At 33.4% G+C, this 19,164-nt stretch overlaps 1 protein-coding gene across 1 annotated transcript; it reads right to left on the bottom strand.

The window, feature by feature from the left end:
- Positions 1-17,990: 17,990 nt before the first annotated feature.
- IAQ61_000481 (uncharacterized protein) lies at positions 17,991-18,911 on the bottom strand (the record flags this gene model as incomplete). The annotated part of the gene is made up of 1 exon (XM_003842849.1): positions 17,991-18,911. One exon carries the CDS (start codon positions 18,909-18,911, stop codon positions 17,991-17,993), a length of 921 nt encoding a protein of 306 aa, XP_003842897.1.
- Positions 18,912-19,164: the final 253 nt, after the last annotated feature.

Here is a 19,164-nt window from a genome sequence, read left to right as displayed (position 1 = left end):
TTATTAGATTAGGACCTAAATTATCTATCTAGAATACGTGCGCTGCTAGGGTTATATAGGCTATTATTACTTATTTAAACTACTTCTTTGCCTTATACTACTACCTCTTCTACCTATTAATAATTACCTACTAATCTAGAAAGGCCTCTCTAGACCTAACCTCCTCTATATTTAATATTATCTAGGCTATAATATTAACCCCTACACCTAGGAGGCTCCTTACAAAATTCTAATAACGTTGCTACTTATTTATAAGGGTTACCTCTACCTTTATAGACTCTTAATCCTATTTGCTAGCAATGGTTTAGACTAATACAAGGTTTATCTTTTTAACTAGGGCCTTATTTACTTACTTTATACTTTTTTCTTTTATGCTATATTTCCTTTTACGCCTACCTATATTTACTACCTTACTCTCTTTAGGTACTATTGCTAGAATAACTAACTAGCTGCAACCCTGTGTGCCTTAACTATTACTATCTCTTTCTTTAGCTTTAGTTACTAGGTTATTATAGATATTATTAATTACCTTAATTAACTTCTAGCAGTTTGTGTTGCGATATATCTAAACTAAGGCGTAGTATAGATCTCTAGTAATTAAAGCCTTAGTAGGATTAAAATTATTAGTAACCTAGCTATATATAACTAGACTAGCACGCAATAGTATACTATCTATACCTAAGATTACGTTTACCTAAGGATATTGGTTTGCGAACTTTTGCTATTAAAGTACCAAAAAATTGGCTTGTGCGTTAGGACGCTAGACAGCAAAAGCTAGCTTAGTAAGGAACATCAAAACTTTTAAACAAACTTTGCCGCCAAAACTAGCAAAAGGACGCTAGATAGCAAAAGTACGCTAGATAGCAAAAGCTAGCTTAGCGAGGAACATTAAAACTTTTGCACGAACTTTGCTACTAAAACTAGCAAAAGGATGCTAGATAGCAAAAGTACGCTAGATAGTAAAAGCTAGCTTAGTAAGGAATACTAAAACCTAGACGCAAACTTAGTTGTTAAAACTAGGGAAAGCTATATAGTAGCTATTAACAGTATAGTTTCCTATACTTATAGCAATTTAGTAACGTCTATTTAATCCCTTAAGTAGCTAGAAATTATAGAAGAGGCGTAAAATTATAAGCCTTGCAAACACTACAATAGTGTTAATAGGGGATAATAGTAGTATAGTAAGTGCTAGCAACTATAATAGGCAAAGCTAGCAATTATAGGGATCCTTAGGAATTTTCTACCTATACTACACCTAAAATACTAGGCATAAGAGGACTAACAACCTACTAGGTATTTCTATGCTCTAAGGTAACCTAGAATAGACTAGTTAGCTATAGCGCATTTGCTACTTGCGCTGTTATATTAGGTAAACTAGGGACTTTCTAGCTAAGTAATTTCCTGCTATTAGCTAGCTAAGCTTACTTTACAACAAAATTAAGTATTAGTTACATAGAATGGCATAGTTTGCTAATAGGTGCTTTGCTATATCCCTACGTTATATTAATAGCTAGGAGGCTACTAACTATGAGTTAGGAACGTCTATATTATCTAATACTACCTTAAAGTTTATCTACGTGTCTACTACAGGTAGAAGTAAATCTAGCAAGTTATACTCTCTAAGTTCTCTACTATCTACTATTTCTAATAATAGTTCCCCTAGTAGCTATTCTTCTTGCAGATAGCTTAGTAATAATAGTTTAATTACCTTAGCTATATCTTTAACCCTCTTATTACATCGCGTAATTATTTTAATCTATTCTTGCAAGACCTATAGGGGTCTTCTTTCTACAAAAGAGTTTAGTACGCTACCTCTTAGTAGAAGGGCAAAAATCCTAACCCTAAACCTATCCTTTAACATTTTCTATTATTTGCTATATTCTAGGTACTAGGACTAGGATTAATAGCTTATTAGATTGTCCTGCACTAATATAGTGTTGCTATTCTTGTCCTAATAGACCTTACTGTTGTAGGAGGGATATCAACTAGATCACGGAGCATCTTGATCCAATTAATCCTAATCAATACCCCTGTATGACCCACTATCTAATTAACTCCCAGCTTACTACCAAGTGCCTAATAAAAAGCAGGAGCTCTAGTAAGGAAGGTTTACTAATTATTCACCTTCTAGTAAGGGTAGCTAAAGCTCTATATATATAAGTACGATTGTAGTAGATAAAATCTAATAATCTATCTCCTAAATTATTCCTAACCTTAGTAATCTAGATTTCTATAGTTATAAGCCTGGTTCGCGCTTTACCTTTATAAAGATTGTCCTATCTATTTAAGCGTATTATTTAACTTAGACACTAAGCTAGCAAGCTTTACTTTTTCTTTTATACTATTTCTTAAGTAGAAGCTTACTTATTACTCTTCTACTATAAGCAACTAAATCCTAAAGGGGGATATCCTACTTACTATATTAACTAACTAGCCTACCTAGTATATTTAATTTAGATACCATGCCCTAACTAAAGGGATCTAGGTAGAGGTAGACCCTAATACTTAGGATGCTAAAAACTACTTTAAGAATAAACCTATTAAGACTAACATGCTAACAGGTATCGCGCTATCTAACATAACAAGCGAGCAGTACAAACTCTAAATAGCCTAGTACTAAGCTTGCTTATTAGATTAGGTATTAAAGTTATTAGTAATCTAAAACCTTTTTACATAGGTTAATAATATAGTAGATTAAGGGATCCTTAGCCTAGCCTATATAGAGCTTGTTAATTAAGGAAGAGTAACCCTCTAAGCACTTATCTAAGTGCTCTGCAACAACCTAGCGCTAACTAATTTAAGCGCTGTAACACTAGCAAGATCGCAGTATAAAGCTTATCTTACTAAGGCAAAGATAAGTAGCTAAGACGCTAATTACTAGTAGAAGGAGTAGATAATCCTATATACGTAAGCTAAGGTATATAACCTTCCTAATATAAAAGGATAGCTTGTAGTATAGGATTATCTTAAAGCTCTATCTACTAGGATCTTACTAGATTAGGGTTAAACTATGTTTCAAAGGATTATTAAAAAGTTAGTAATAGGAGAGCTAACTTATAACCTCCTGCAGGTTACTAAGATCTATTTATTACTTCTCTAAGAGAACAACATAAGATTAAGCTTTAAAGGTCCTAGAGTGTTTGTAATAATAGGAGCTCCTCCTTCTAATTAACCTAAGAAGGAGTCTTTATACCTATATAGTAGATCCTACCTATAGAAACCTCCTAAATATAAAAACGTTATTAAAGCTTAGACTAATACAGGTAACAAGCTTACTACTACTTAATAATTAGAGATTAAGAAAAAGATTAATAGGAATCAAAATTTCAAAGAGTTAAGAAAAGCTCTAATCAAGTCCTATCCTATTAATTAAGATTATAGTAGTAAGGCAAGCGCGATTACCTATCTAGGCAGTATCTAGGCGGCACTAATTAACCCTATATTAATAGCAGAGAAAATGAACAGGATCTATTTAACTATAGACTTTAAAGCTTACGCTCTATTAAAGAGCACTATCTTTAACAATAGGGGTGTAGTACACCTAGTTAATAATATAAGCTACCTAGAAGAAAGCTTGTTTAGATTAGTTAAATATAAGATAGTTAAAGCAGGAACTCAAGCTTTTTTAATCTTAGGCAGAGGGACTAGAGTGATCCCTAATGCTCTTAATAGACTAAGAGGTCTAAAAACAGAAGATTTAGTGCTCACTAATATAGTGTTAGTAGAAGGTTTTTATGTGAATATTATATTAGAAGCTTAATTACTTAAAGCAGGAGTTTAGTTCCTTAGGCTAGATGCCACCTTATAGTTTAGATTATTAGGAAGGAGCGTTGTATTAGCTAAGTTACTGCGTAAGTTTAACTTAACTTTCCTAGAATATAAGCTCTCTACCCCTTATTAAATAATCTAAAGCATAGTGCCTAAACAACCCTAATAATCCTAGATAACTTACCTAAGACACGATAGTAAGGAGCTTTAGCACTAATAATTAGGCTATTTAGGACCTAAGGCGCTTAAAGCTCTAGTTAAGTTAGTAATAAACGTTAGGATTAAAGGAACTCCTAGGAGCAAATACAAGCACTACGCTATTACACATGCCTAACAGGTTATATTAAGATAACTAAGGGAAAGATTACCACGTCTATACTACTAGGTATTATAGGATCTATTTAACATGCTAATAGGTATAGCTTACAAGTAATAGATCTTAGTATTAAAGTGCGACTACTTAGGAAAGCTTTATACTTATCTACTATAAGCTAAAAACCTTAATAAGATTATGCAGGTGTTTAAAAATTTTAAGAGCTTAATACTTAACTAATATAAGCTTAGAATAATTAAGATTATATAAGATAATAACGTTGCAACGCTCCTATAGTATAGCAAATCTCGCTTTTAGATCTAGGCAGCTTATAATAGTATTAAGATTAAGAGCTTACCTGTATATACCTATAAACCTAATAGAGGAGTAGAAAGAGTAGGGTAGGAGATTATAACAAAAATAATTAAAATAAGGATTAGTGCTAACCTACTAATAAAGCTCTAGCCTAAAATTATTAAAGCAGCGACTTAGCTCTATAATATAAGCCTGTCCTATGCTTACAATATAATATTACCTAATAAAGTGCTAGAATATTAGTTTACTAGATACTTTAGGTGGTGGCAACTAGAGCAGATAAGGGAGGCAACTACTAATCTCTGCCCTAATTAGAGCAGAATATACGCCTATAGCTATTAGGCTTACCCCATTAATAGAGATTAAGTAGCTAGGCGTTACAAGAGGGTTTTTAAGGTAAACCCTTAGAGTTATATTAGATATCTAGTAGGATATAGAGCATCTAATATATATAGGATATAGATCCCTTTACTTAATTAGATTATTACAACGCAGAACGTTACCTTTAATAAGGATCTTTTCTATAAAGAGAAAGATCTAGAGCAGCTTTAATAGTTAGAGGCTTAAAAGATAGTTAATGTTATTAGCAAAGATAAGATCTGTAATACAGGTGAAGTATATAAAGAGCTTAATATCTTTAATTAGCTTTATATTGTAGTAGAGCAATATAAGGAGTCTAGTAAGTAAGGAGGACTAAACCTAGCGTAGGAGCTAGGGGGTAGGGTAGAGCTAGAGTGTGAAGGGCTTAGGCTTATGCCTAAGCCTAGGTCTAACACAAGACGGACCAAGTCTAACACCACTACTAAGCGAACACACTAGACACCTATAAAAAGGCGTGGAGGGCTTACCTCTCCTTTAAGATACTAAATACTATTATTAACACTTATTGTATTCTCCCTTAAGGCTTGTCTATAATATTTTAGTATCTTCTTCTAAATATACTATAATAGTAATAAGAGATAGACGCGCTAGATATTTAGAATAATTAGGTGCAACCTAATATAGTAGAAAGGCTAATATAGTAGGTCTATAGATTAATAGAATAATAGGCTTAAGACTCTACTATAATAGCTATACTACGTTAATAGAATAAGGAAATATGCAATTAGATTCTATCCTAACCCTCCTCTAAGCCTGCTAGGTTTAATAATCTGCTACCTCTGCCGCCTTCTACCTTATAATATAAACCCTTCCTAGTTAGCTTACTATATAATAGCACTAAGGCAAACTTTTCCTTCTAGTAAATAACTATAGAATTTAAACTGCGTGCAGACAAGGTCTTTATTAGGGATAAGGAGGCAAGGTTTATATATATTTAGTCCTAGCTATTACCTATAGTCTAGCGTGCTATAGCACTATACTTTAAGGATAGTGCACGCAAGCGTTAGGATATAAGTAGGTTTTATAACTACCTAGCGTTCTATTATAGTAACTATTATAGGTAGAAGCGCGCCTAAGTTATATTAGAATACTTATATTAGGGCTAAAATTAGCCTTTTATAGAGTTCTTTGTAAATTTTATATAGCTTCTTATATAGTTAGCAGGTTTATACTAGGATAATAAATAGAAGCTTTTAGAACTTTAGCGATCTCTTAATAGTTATATGCGCTTAGTTTCCCTTAATAGGGGAGTCTCTTGGACAAACTATAATCTAGCTATAGAGGAATATAAGATAATTGTAGTAGATATTAAAATAGCCTCTCTAGAACTAGGTTTTCTTTAGGCTAGTAAGTCTAAGGAACCCTAGTAGAAGTCTACCTTAGATTAGGATAGTAATATAAATATAGTAAAAGTAGTAGCCTTATTAAGTACACCTACTAAACTACTAATATTACGTCCTAACTAGATCCTATAGGACCTGTTTAATATATAGAAACTAGCAAAGGTCTATACCTAGTGGAGATAGGGTAGTTATTTTATACATGCATGTCCTAATACCCTATTACTATAACTAGTAGGTTTTAAGATAGTTGCAGTATTAGTAAGCGGCCCTAATTTAGAAAACTAGCTGCCCCTAACCCTAGGCTAAGTTAGGGGTATAAGGAGGACACTATAATAGAGGAATTATTAATAGTAGAGGCTATTAAGTGTCCCCTAGATATTAAGGCTAGGTTAAATAATCCTCCCTTCTTTATTCCCCTCCTCCTAGGTAGAGTAGAGAACGTGTAAGTAATAGTTAATTTAGGGTGCTAGTGTTTTAGTGTAGTTAAGGAAAAGTTAGCAAGATAGATTAGTAGGAACTTTATTAATATTCCCCTATAACCCTTATAATATACCTAGGGAATTACTAAGGGTATAAGAATTTTATAGTTAGTAGTATTAGACTATAATTTAGATAGTTAGTAGTCTTAGCTTTTAGCTTATATAGTACCTAGTGTTTCCTATTAACTAATACTAGGTAGACTATACCTTTGTAGAGAGGGCGTTATTATAGATATTCTATAAGGTAAATTAATAATTAGGAAGGTAGGAAATATAGTAGTATAAAAGAGCAGGAGACGCCTGTATTCTACCTATATCTCTATTATCTTAGGTTTAGTTATAGCAGGGTTGCTAAATTAAGGATCCTAATAGGAAGATATATAGGTATAAATTTTTGTAATAAATATACTAGATATTTTATAGGTAATATATAACTTACGCCTAATAAAATATCTAGGAAGTATTAATAAGGGAAGTCCTATTAATATACACACTATCTATATTACTAGTAATACAGTTCCCTATAAACCTAAGTATAAAACTAGAAAGATAAAGTTACTACTAGAATAATAAGAGTTTAAGGACCTGTTTAACAAAGAGTTAGTAAGTAGTTTACTACCTTATTAAGGTAGTATAGATTACTATATTTAGTTAATAACTCTCCTAGATAGAACCTAGCCTAACCCCCTATAGGGTCCCCTATACCCTATATCGCGTGATTAATTACTAGAACTAAGAACACAACTTACTAGATTAATAGACAAGGGCTAGATCTAAGCAAGCTCTTCTATAGCTAAAGCTCTAGTATTACTAGTAAAGAAGCTATTAGGTAGTTAGCGCCTTTATATAGATTACTAGATACTTAATAGCATAATAACCTTAGACTAATACCTACTACTACTTATTAAGGAAACTTTACGTATACTATCTAGCGTAAATTAGTTTATAAAAGTAGATATTTGCGCTACCTTTTATAAAGTTAGAATAGTAGAAGGTTATAAGTCCTTAATAGCTTTCTACACCTAGTTTAGGTTGTATAAATAGTTAGTATATCTATTTAGTCTTAGTAGTGCGCTATCTACTTTCTAACAATATATTAATACTACGCTTGCAGAGTTACTTAGATTATATGCAATAGCCTACCTTAATAATATCCTAATTTATTTAGGAGGAGACTAGTTTAACTATATAGAAAAAGTAAAGCGTATACTTATACTATTAAAAGAAGTAGGACTACACCTAGACTTAGAGAAATGTGCTTTTAGTGTTAAGAAGGTACGCTACCTAGGCTATATTATTAAGGTAGGCAAATTACTTAGACCTAACCCTAAAAAGCTTAGGGTAGTAGAGGAATAGGAATCCCCTAGGAATATAAGAGAGGTAAGAAGTTTTCTAGGTTTTGCTAACTTCTACTATAATTTTATTATAAAGTTTTCTAAAGTAGTAGCACCTTTAAACTAACTAACTAGGAAGAACACCCTATTCTAATAGGGAGAGGAAGAATAAAGTATATTTAATGCGCTAAAAAAGGTGTTTATATTAAGACTAGTATTAATATAATACAACCTAGCTAAAGAAATATTATTAGAAGTAGACTATTTAGGATACGCTCTTAGGGGTTGCTTATTATAAAAAGTTAGGGGCGTCTAGTACCTAGTCACTTACTACTCTATAGTACTAACGCTAGAGAGACAAAACTACACTATATATAACAAGGAATTGCTAGCTATTATTAAGTGTCTTAAAAGTTAGTTAGTAGAGTTATAGAGCGTTTATAAGCTATTTACAATATTTATAGACTATAAAAACTTAGAGTACTTTACTAGCCTTTAAAGCTTAAGTAAGTAATAGTGCTACTAGGTAGAGGAACTTTTAAAATATTAGTATATCCTATAGTATAGACCTAGCTATCTTATAGGATAACCTAATACCTTAAGTAGGCAACTATAAGATTTAAACTCTCTAAAGTAATACTATTATTAGTAATACGCCCTAAATTAATTTAGGTTGCAGTGTTAGAAGTAAAGGAGGCGTCTAAGTTACTAAAGGGCGCTAGCCTCTTTGCTAACCTATATATATAGATACTATAGGATAATGCAGTACTAGAAGATAAGATATAGTAAGTACGTCTTAATATAGTTTAGAAAGGCGCTAGGTCTTTCCTAGTTTTAGCTAACACAAAGCAACAGATTAGGGACTATATAATTAGCGTACACGGCACTTTGCTTTAGAGGGGCGTTATTTAGTTACTAATATAGGAACCCCTTATAACTACTATTATATAGCAACTATATAAATTAGGTTTAGTAGGATATCTAGGAAAGAATATAATATTTTAAATACTACGCCACAACTATTATTAGGATAGAATATTAGGAGATATTACGTAGTATGTTTAGAACTACTATTATTATAGTGCTTATATCTCCTAGAAGCGCTAATAGGGTCTATTATAACCTATACTAGTTGCGTTATAATACTAGTCCTAAATATCTATAGATTTTATAGTTAACCTACCTATAAAAGATAATAGCAAACCTTAGTTCCTATTAGTTATTACTAATAGATTATCTAAATATATTTAGCTTAAAGTAACAGTGTCTATAGTAGCTAATTATTATGCAAGGATCTTTTAGGACAACTAGTAGTAGTTCTAGGGCTTCCTATCCTCTATTATTACTAACTAAGGCTTAGACTATTTAGGATCTTTCTAGATAATATTATACTAGATAATAAAGATAAACTAGTTACTGTCTACTATATACCACCCCTAGACAGACAGTAGGATAGAGCAGGCAAACTAAGAAGTGCAGGTAGTGCTGCGCATAATAGTATGCTTTAAGCAGACTAACTAGCCTAACTACCTACTAGCCTGCTAACTTGCACTTAATAATAGGGACTCTAGTATAACTAGTATTAGCCTAAATCTACTTTTAAATAAGTATACTATAGATAAGCTATAAAAGATAATATTACTACTAGTAAAGCCTAAGAATCCTTATAGAGAGGCTATAGCGTTCTTATTGCACCTATAGAGGGGTGTAGAGCTAGTGTAAGCTACTATTATATTCTAATAGTAATAATAATAGGAAGTAATAAACTAGTCCTAACGCCTAGCTAAAAAGTTCCTAAAAGGTAATATAGTTTAGTTTATAATACGTAATATAAAGATAAACTAACTAAGTAAAAGGTTTAACTAGCTATAGGTAAAGTATAAAGTAATATAAGTTCCTCCTCTACTTATAGTAGTATTAGACTTACTAGGGAGCTTGTATAAGACTATATATATAGATCTACTAGAGAGAGCTACTAATAACCTACTACTAAGCTAGAAGCTTTAGGACTTATAACTAGGTCTAATAGTTACTCTAGAAAATAAAGATATAACGCTAGATAAATAGGAAGTAGAAGAGATCCTTTGTATAAAGAATATAAGGGGAAAAGGGAAGTAGTAAGTCCTAGTAAAATAGAAGGGGTATATTAATCTAACATAGCACCTACTAGAGGTAGTATAGGATACTAAGGCTTTAGATAGGTTTAAGGAATAGTATAGGGATACTACGTATAATAATAGCCTAATACATATAAAAGCTAGGAAGTAAGGGTAAAAGGAAACTAGAATAATAACTTAGACCTTTATTATAATTAAGAAGTAGAAAGGTATTAAAGATATCTATTATTTATCCTTATAACACTCTAAGCAAGTGCCTTACTACTAAAGTTTTATAATATAGCTAATAATTAGGTAGTAGTATCTATACTATTACTATCTATAACTAACCCCCTTCTAACCCCCCCTAAACTATTATTTATATTATTCTAACGCCTCTACGTCTCTTAGCAATAGTAGTAACGCTTACACGCAGCGTGGGTAGGGGACAACTTAGTTAATAAGTATAAGTAGTAGTAGTAGTAGTAGTAGGAGGAGGGTAGTGCTTTAATAGTTTACTAACGCGTAGCACCCTAGGCCTAAAGAAAGTAAATATTAGAATATATATAAAGGGAATAAAGCAAAATTAATACTAATAATAAGAGTCTTAATACTATAGGTAGTACGCTTAGTAGCACTCTTAAGCTTATTAATACAAAGGTTAGTTTAGGCCTAGGTCTTATTTATACGCTAGTTAATACACTAGAAGGTAATACTAGTAGTAGTAGTAAGCTATATAATATTATTATTGCTATAACTACTACGTAAAGGAATAATAGTAGACTAAAGTAGAAATACTAGAGCACTAGTAGTAGATAGAATAATAGTACTAAGCTAATACTAATTATAGGCGCGCAAGTAGGTAGTAGGGGCAAGCAGAGTAATAGTGTTATTAGTTTAAGCCCTTAATATAAGATCCTTAAAATAATAGTAGAGCTAGTAGAACTATAGTATAAACTAGGAATAGGTGCCTTTAGTAGGTTTCCCTATAAAAGTGCTAAGGGTCCCCTTCTTTATAATATAAAGGCGATCCTCCTAGTAACTATAATAAAACTAAAGCTAGTTATAGAGGGCTTAGCAAATATTAGGATTATTAGTAAGGATAGCTTCTAACTAAGTATAAGTCTTATAGCCACAATAGCAGGACTTATATAAGCGCCCTAGATATAGTTAGAACTTGCTATAAAGAAAACAAAAATTAAGGGGAACTTACTACTACCTTCCTAATAGTTATACTTGCTAAAAAGATAAAGCTAGTTAATACACTAATTATAGGGAAGCGGCTTTATAAAGCTACTATTATATTCCTTATTATCTAAGTTACTAGAAATAATAAAGCTACTAAGTAACTATATTTAGGGAGACGTGTGCTAAGCAAAAGTTAGTGTAGGAAACATAGGGAGAATATTAGAAGTACGCACCTTATCTTAGTAGGCCTAGCGTAGGATCTAACTGCCTTATAGTAGATCCCTACTACTAGTACTAGTAGCAGTAGATAAGGATATAATAGAGGCTAGATAGGCAGGATTAATATAGAAAGGGTAGAGAGAGGGCTTATTAGTAGGGAAAATCTATTATATAACAAAGTAAGTTTAGGAAATTTATAGTAGGGGGGGACAGCTATATTAGAACTTTTATAGTAGGGTACTAAAATAAGAGTATAGACGCTACGCGCGTGTACTACTTAATATATAGGCCTGTTACAAATTAGGAAGGAATATAAAGATATAATAATAAAACCTAAGAATATATAGAAATAAAGCCTAAAACAGATTATAGGGACAAAGATATAACCCTAGACCCCTAGAAAGATAACTTTACAATAGTTTATAGGGGAAGGTTAGGGGTATATAAAGGGCTTAGGCTTATGCCTAAGCCTAGGTCTAACACAAGATAGACTAAGTCTAACACTACTACTAAGCGAATATATTGCACACCTATAAAAAGGCTTAGAGGGCTTACCTCTCCTTTAAGATACTAAATACTATTATTAACGCTTATTGCATTCTCCCTTAAGGCTAGTCCATAACAGTTATTATAGCTATCCTCTTACAGGAGCATCCTAATAGGAAATAGTACCCTATATCCTTCTTTAGTTAGACCCTTACTAGTTCTAAACTTAACTAGGAAATCTATAACAAAGAATTATTTATAATAATCTGCGCCTTTAAGAAATAGCGTGCTAACCTAATAAGTACTTAGCACCTTATTAGAGTATACACAGACTACTAAGCACTAGAGTACTTTATATCTACTAAAGTCCTTAGTGCTAGGTAAGCTAGATAGCTAGAGGTTATAAGTCCCTTTAACTTCTAAATTAAGTATACTCCTAGATCTTATAACGCCCAAGCTAATATCCTAAGTAGAAGGGAACAGGATATAATTAACCTTAAGACTACTTAAAGGGATAATTACTTACAAGTAATAATTACCCTAGATAGGTTACACCCCTAAATTAACTCTAACTTAGCGCAAGACTACCTAGCTAAGCGTTCCTTACTAATCCTTACTTTAATTATAGCAGTTTAGAACCCTATAACTTTTAGATCCCTAGAACTTATTAAAACTCTTCTCTAAGAAAATAGGTCCTTATTCCTAATAGAAAGATTAGAGTTGCCTAAGTACTATTAGATAGAAAATAGACTCCTTCTCTACTAGGATTAACTTTGCGTGCCTGCTAGATTAGTCCTATATACTAGACCAATTTGTAAGGCTTATAATTAAGTGTCTACTACCTACCTATTAGCTACTAATACCTATTAGATTCTAGCCTAATATTACTACTAGAAGGGTATAGAGACTACCTATAAACGCTATATTTAGAATTGTATCCTGTGCAGGAGAGGGTATCTAAGATAATACTAACTCCTAGGCATGTTACACCCCCTTCCTATCCCTAGTCTACTAATGCAGCACCTGTGCATTAATTTTAAGGACTTTCCCTAGGATTAATAGAGTTATAATTAGATTATAGTTATTATTAATCGCCTATTAAAGCAAGCTATTACTATCCCTTGCCACAAAACTATAGACGCCTAAGGTATAGCTACCTTATTTATTTAGTAGGTGTACTAATTTAGATATACTCTAGATACTATTATTTCTAATTAAGGCCCTTAGTTTATATCTAGTTTCTAGTCTAAGTTCTATTAGATTATAGGCACTAAAGTTAAGCTCTCTACTACCTACTATAATAAACTAATAGACAAACTAAGATTATAAATAAGTATATTAATTAGAGACTAAGGCCTTTTGTATCCTATTACTAAGATAACTAGAGCAACCTACTACCTATAATAGACTATGCCTAAAGTACTCTTCTATATTTATCTATTAGTATAGCTCTATATTAGCTCCTCTTTAGTTCCTTACTAAAGTAAAGTTAGTATTAGAAACTAGAAAAGACCCTATCTACTATACTAGAGAAACTAAACTATAAGGACGCCTTATCCCTTACTACTTAGATATATAACACCTAGAGGATTACTAAAGAAAATATAGAAAGAGCTTAAGACTAAATACGCTCCTCTACTAATTGCTATTACTATCTAGTTAACTAGAAGGTTAGTAACTATATTTATCTATCTACTACTAATCTTGCTATTTTATAACCTAGCTAAAAACTATCTAAATAATAGGAAGGTCCCTTTAAGGTATTAGAATAAGTAGGAAACGCGTATTACCTCTAATTACTACCTAGTTCTAAGATCTATAATATTTTCTCTCCTAATATACTATACAAAGATCCCTAAGACCTATTACCTAGATAAGAGGCTCTAAAACCCCCTAGTACCCCTATATAAGGTGTAGAGGAATAAGAGGTAGAAGAAATCCTAGCTAGCAAATTATATTAATCTAAGCTAAAATATAAGGTTAAGTAGGTTAGATATAATTCTAATACTATTTAGTATCCTACCTCTAACTTTATAGGTACTCCCTATAAATTATAGGTATTCTACTAATAGTATCTAAATTAGCTAGGTCCCTTACACAGCTTACTAAAATAGATTTAAGCCTAGGAAAAAGGTAAAGAAGATCTAATATTACTTTATAATAATTATACCTAATATTAGAACTAATTTATATCCTATTTAGCTATATATTATACTATTAACTACTATCTATTACTATTATTCTTATTACTATTTATTATTATATCCTATTTAGAACTAACCTAGAACCCTTAAGGTTCCTAGGACACTACGCCTAGGAAACCTCTTTAATCTATGTCTATCTCTCTATTAGAACCTAGTTTAGACTCTATATTAGCTAAGATAGTACCTAGACTAGGCTTCTTTGCTAGCTTCTAGATAACTAGTGTAGCAGGGTTTAGAGCAGGTACAGGAGTAGAGGTAGGAGCTAGGACTAATTTAGACTCCTTCTTATAGAACACCTTTATCTTAGCCTATACTAGGAAGGTTGCCTCCTAATTTAGTGCTAATTCCTCCTTAAGTTTATTAATAGCCTTTATTAAGCCCCTAACTACTAAGACTATCTTATAAATACTATTCTAAAGCTAATATAAATTAGATATAGTAGTATAATATATAGCTATAAGGATCTTAGTAGCTTCTATACCCTTAGTCTAAGTATTAGTAATAGTAATACACTTAGCTAGGTTTTAGGTAGCTTCTTAAATAGTAGCCTTAAACTACTTAATATCCTTCTAATAAGTAACTATAGTATCCTTATCCTTATCCCCTTTAGCAGGGTTTGCTACTAGGCTATAGTACTTATCTAGAGCACCCCTAAGGGTAGAATACTCTAGGCTAATAAAAGAAGGAATCTACTAGAATTAGTAAAGGAACCCTATTAGACTTAGATACTTACTAGATTATAATACTTATTCTAGGAGATATAGTACTAGCACTTCTTAGAATTCTTTAACTTAAAATTATAATTATTAAACTTGCCCCTAGCTAGAGCCCTAACTGCCCTTATATAGAGAGCGTAATAAGTAATAGGAAGGACTCCTAGTAGTACTAGTACTAGTATAGCTAAAGGGTCTAATTTAGATTAGTAACTGCTTAATTATATAGATTAAATACTTACTAGATTTTAGATAGATTAGGTTAAATAATTAAAAAATTAGGGATATAGGAATAAGAAAGTTAGTAGGTAGAGGGCTAGTTATAGGTAGGCTAAGGATAGGGGTCTGTGCCCTAGGAACAAGAAGTAAAGGTAAAGGTAGAGGTAAAGGTAGATTTATTTTATAAGAGTTTTTCTTTAATAAGGGATCTAAACCTAATCCTAAGGATAGGGACTATCCTTTCTCTATAGGAGGGGGTAGTATAATAATAAGGTAGAATTACCTGCCTATTATTTTATACTAAGTTAGGCCTAATAAAGGCCTAACTTACTAATATATATAGAGAACAGCTCACCTATAGTTAGGATAGGCATGTTCTTCTTATCCTTTTATACAAGACCTATAGGTGTAGGAATCTTATCCTTTTCTATATAGACGCGCACTCGTATATACCTTTAAGTTGTATAGGATACCTTTTAGATGCCCTACCTACCTAAGTTATTACAATTACCCTTAAGTAAACCCTCTATCTATATTAAGACCTCTATATTACTCTATTAGTAATAGAAATAATTTTAATAAATGCTACACCCTTAAATAATAGTCTGTGTAAGAAGAATTCTTTACTAAAGGTAGGACTTTTATAAGGAAATAGGTGGTAGGGGTTATAGAAGATAGGTTCTAGGTCTAGGTTTGTAGGAAATAGGTTTTAGGTCTAGGTTTGCAGGAAATAGGTTTTAGGTCTAGGTTTGCAGGAAACAGGTTTTAGGTCTAGGTTTGCAGGAAATAGGTTTTAGGTCTAGGTTTGCAGGAAATAGGTTTTAGGTAGGGGTTGCAGGAAATAGGTTTTAGGTAGTAGGGGTCGCATGAAATAGGTTTTAGGTTTTAATTTTCCTTGCATAGTTATTTCCTGCAAGACGCTAGTAGCGCACAGTCCTCTTTAGAGTCGTTTCCTGCTAGGAAATAACTTTCCTATAATATATAGAGCTCTAAGATAGTCCTATACTATAAGCTATCCTTTAATATTAGGAACGTTATATACCTTAGCTTACGCGTATAGGATTGCCCACTCCTTCTACTAGTAATTAGCGTCTTAGCTACTTATCTTTGCCTTAGCAAGATAAGCTTTATACTACAATCTTGCTAGTTTTGCAGCGCTTAAATTAGTTAGTGCAAGCTTAGTACTAGGCTATTTATAGCTTATACTACTCGCTTGTTGTGTTAGATACTATAATACCTATTAGCATGCTAGGCTTAATAGGTCTATTCTTAAAGTGGTTTTTAGTATCTAGAGTATTAGGGTCTACCTCTACCTAGATCCCTTTAGTTAGGGCATGGTATCTAAATTAAATATACTAGGTAGGCCAATTAGATAATCTAGTAAGTAGGATATCCCCCTTTAGGATTTAGTTACTTATAGTAGAAGAGTAATAGGTAAGCTTCTACTTAAGAAATAGTATAGAATAATAGAGCTTGCTAGCTTAGTAATTAAGTTAAGTAGTATACTTAAATAGATAGGACAATCCTTAATAAGGTAAAGCGCGAACTAGGCTTATAACTATAGAAATTTAGATTACTAAGGTTAGGAATAATTTAGGAGATAGATTATTAGATTATCTCTACTATAATTAGACTTATATATATAGACCTTTAGCTACCCTTACTAGATAGTGTATAATTAGTAAACCTTCCTTACTAGAGCTCCTACTTATATTAGGTAGTTAGTAGTAAGCTAGTAGTTAATTAGATAGTGGGTTATATAGGGGTATTAAGTAGGATTAATTAGGATTGATTGGATCAAGATGCTCCGTGATCTGGTTGTTATCCCTCCTGCAACAATTAGGATTAACTAGGATTAATTAGGATTAATTAGATTAAGATACTCTATAATCTAATTGTTATCCCTTATGCAACAATAATATTTATTAAAGAAATTTATTTTTTTTATTAGTAGGATTAATTTATAATAGTTACTGTAAATTCTTAAAGAAAGAAAATTAGTATTAGAACTGTATAGTTTAAAGTAACTTTAGTATTAGAAAATTTCTTATAAGTCTACTAGATAAAATGTTAGCTTTTTTTTCTTAGCGGGATTTTTAAATATACTTTTAAGATAATACTATCTTTAGTAATATTAAATTAAAAGTTTTAATTTTTTTACTATATATTAGAAGAGCTTTAAGTTTACTTTTTTATTATTTTAATTCTCTATTATTTAAAGCTACTAGATTTACGTTTTCTAAATTTTAGGTAGAGTTTTTAAAGCTAAATATAACTAAGAATATAAAGAACTTTTTACTATTCCTTCTAATTTAAATTAAAGAGAGCTAAATAAAGTATAATTTATTTATAGAAACCTTAATTATAAGGGGTATAGTTATAAAGATATTTGTATTATTCTAATTTATAGTTTTGGTGAGGACTCCTAGTAAAATGCCGTGCATTACGCGAACGCGTGCGTTACGCGCGCAGCCTCGGTAGTAGGCTTGAGATTGATTATCGTCCCATTGATAATTGTGGAAATTTGGATCACTGAGGTCAGGAATGATTTGGGAGATGGATTATTAGATTGTATCTACTACGATCGTACTTATATATATAGAGCTTCAGCTACCCTTACTAGAAGGTGAATAATTAGTAAACCTTCCTTACTAGAGCTCCTGCTTTTTGTTAGGCACTTGGTAGTGAGCTGGCAGTCGATCAGATAGTGGGTCATACAGGGGTATTGATCAGGGTTGATCGGATCAAGATGCTCCGTGATCCGGTTGATATCCCTCCTGCAACAATAATTAAATTCACGGGCTCAAACGTCTTGCGACGGTTGGCGTCCTTCAACACCACACATTCCTTCGCATTGCTAAAACGATCCTCTCATTTACCCAGGCACCGCTACACCCAGACCAACAAACGCCCTCACACGACCGATCACGCCTCAGGCAGCACACAGACACAATCTCATGTCCCCACGCGTCATGATTCCCCTCCTCGCCTCTCCCAACCTTGCCTCGGTCTTATACACCAAGAACCAGGCCAGACAGTGTGCAACTAGCACCGCAAACGCCAGGAGAAACAGAATCATCGCCATAACCGCGGCTGTGGTCCATACCACGGTCATAGCCTTCGTCTTACTCTTTGCCTTCTTCGCCTGGTTGGCAGCGTGATCGGGGCCCAGGCCTCTCATTTGCCCTACACCCTTATCATCTGCGCTACTCGCCTTCAACATCCTCGTATCCTCGTCTGCAGTCTCCGTATCAAACTTCCCATCAACACCATCATCTTCTTGAACACTCATGTCGCCGCTCTCGCGCTGTCCTTGTGTCACCGGTGCAGGGGGAAGAACCCGCCAACTCCCCACCTTGACACTTTCTCGCCTTGGAAACGGCGGATCCCATGGCTTCTTGCGACTCGGGCTTACGTCGCCTTCTTCGCGTCCTGCTGATGCGGCTCCAGTATGCGTACCGTCAAGGCTTTGCGAGGGTGTCTGGGTCGGGACTGAGGCGTAGATATGGGGCGTGGAGGAGGGGCCCCGTCGTAGGAACTCGGGTGGCGAGATCGAGGTTGAGTTCGAGGTCTGGTATTTGATGTAGGCCCGGTACTTATCGCGGTGCTGGTCTGGCACGTGTTGTTTTGACTTTGATTCTGTGATCGTAGTATTGATTTCTGTGTCCGTGTCGGTTTTGGTGCGTGATGTCGTTGCGGTTGTGGCGCTGTTTTCACGTTCCGGGGATCGTGGTTCTAAGATATGTCTTGAGCGGACATAGCGTGTGTAGAGAGTTGTGCGAGGGACTTGTACGCTTAGGATAGGTAGACAAATCGCAAGAAGGCATGCTGTAAAGAAGATTGCGTTGGGCATGTGAGCTAACGGACCAGCTGCGAGTAGATGGAAAGGTGCCCAGGTAAGTTCGCAGAAGGTATAGAGGGCGATTCCTTTCTGAGTGTGAGTTTTGACGTAGGGAAGATGAACGTACGTAGAAATAGGGAGAGGATGTGAGGAGTATGACGACAAGTGAGGGCGATAGGGTGTGCAAGTCAGTAGCTGGGATGGCCCAAGGTGGTGATAGGAGGGAGTTGCAATCGTTGTGATTCTGTTGACTGAGTGCTTGGTT

The sequence above is a fragment of the Plenodomus lingam genome (assembly GCF_022343315.1).
Source record: "Plenodomus lingam strain CAN1 chromosome Unknown contig_1, whole genome shotgun sequence".
Classification (NCBI taxonomy): Eukaryota; Fungi; Ascomycota; class Dothideomycetes; order Pleosporales; family Leptosphaeriaceae; genus Plenodomus; species Plenodomus lingam.
Note: the sequence above shows the minus strand (reverse complement) of the source record. Positions and strands in the feature narration are given on the sequence as shown.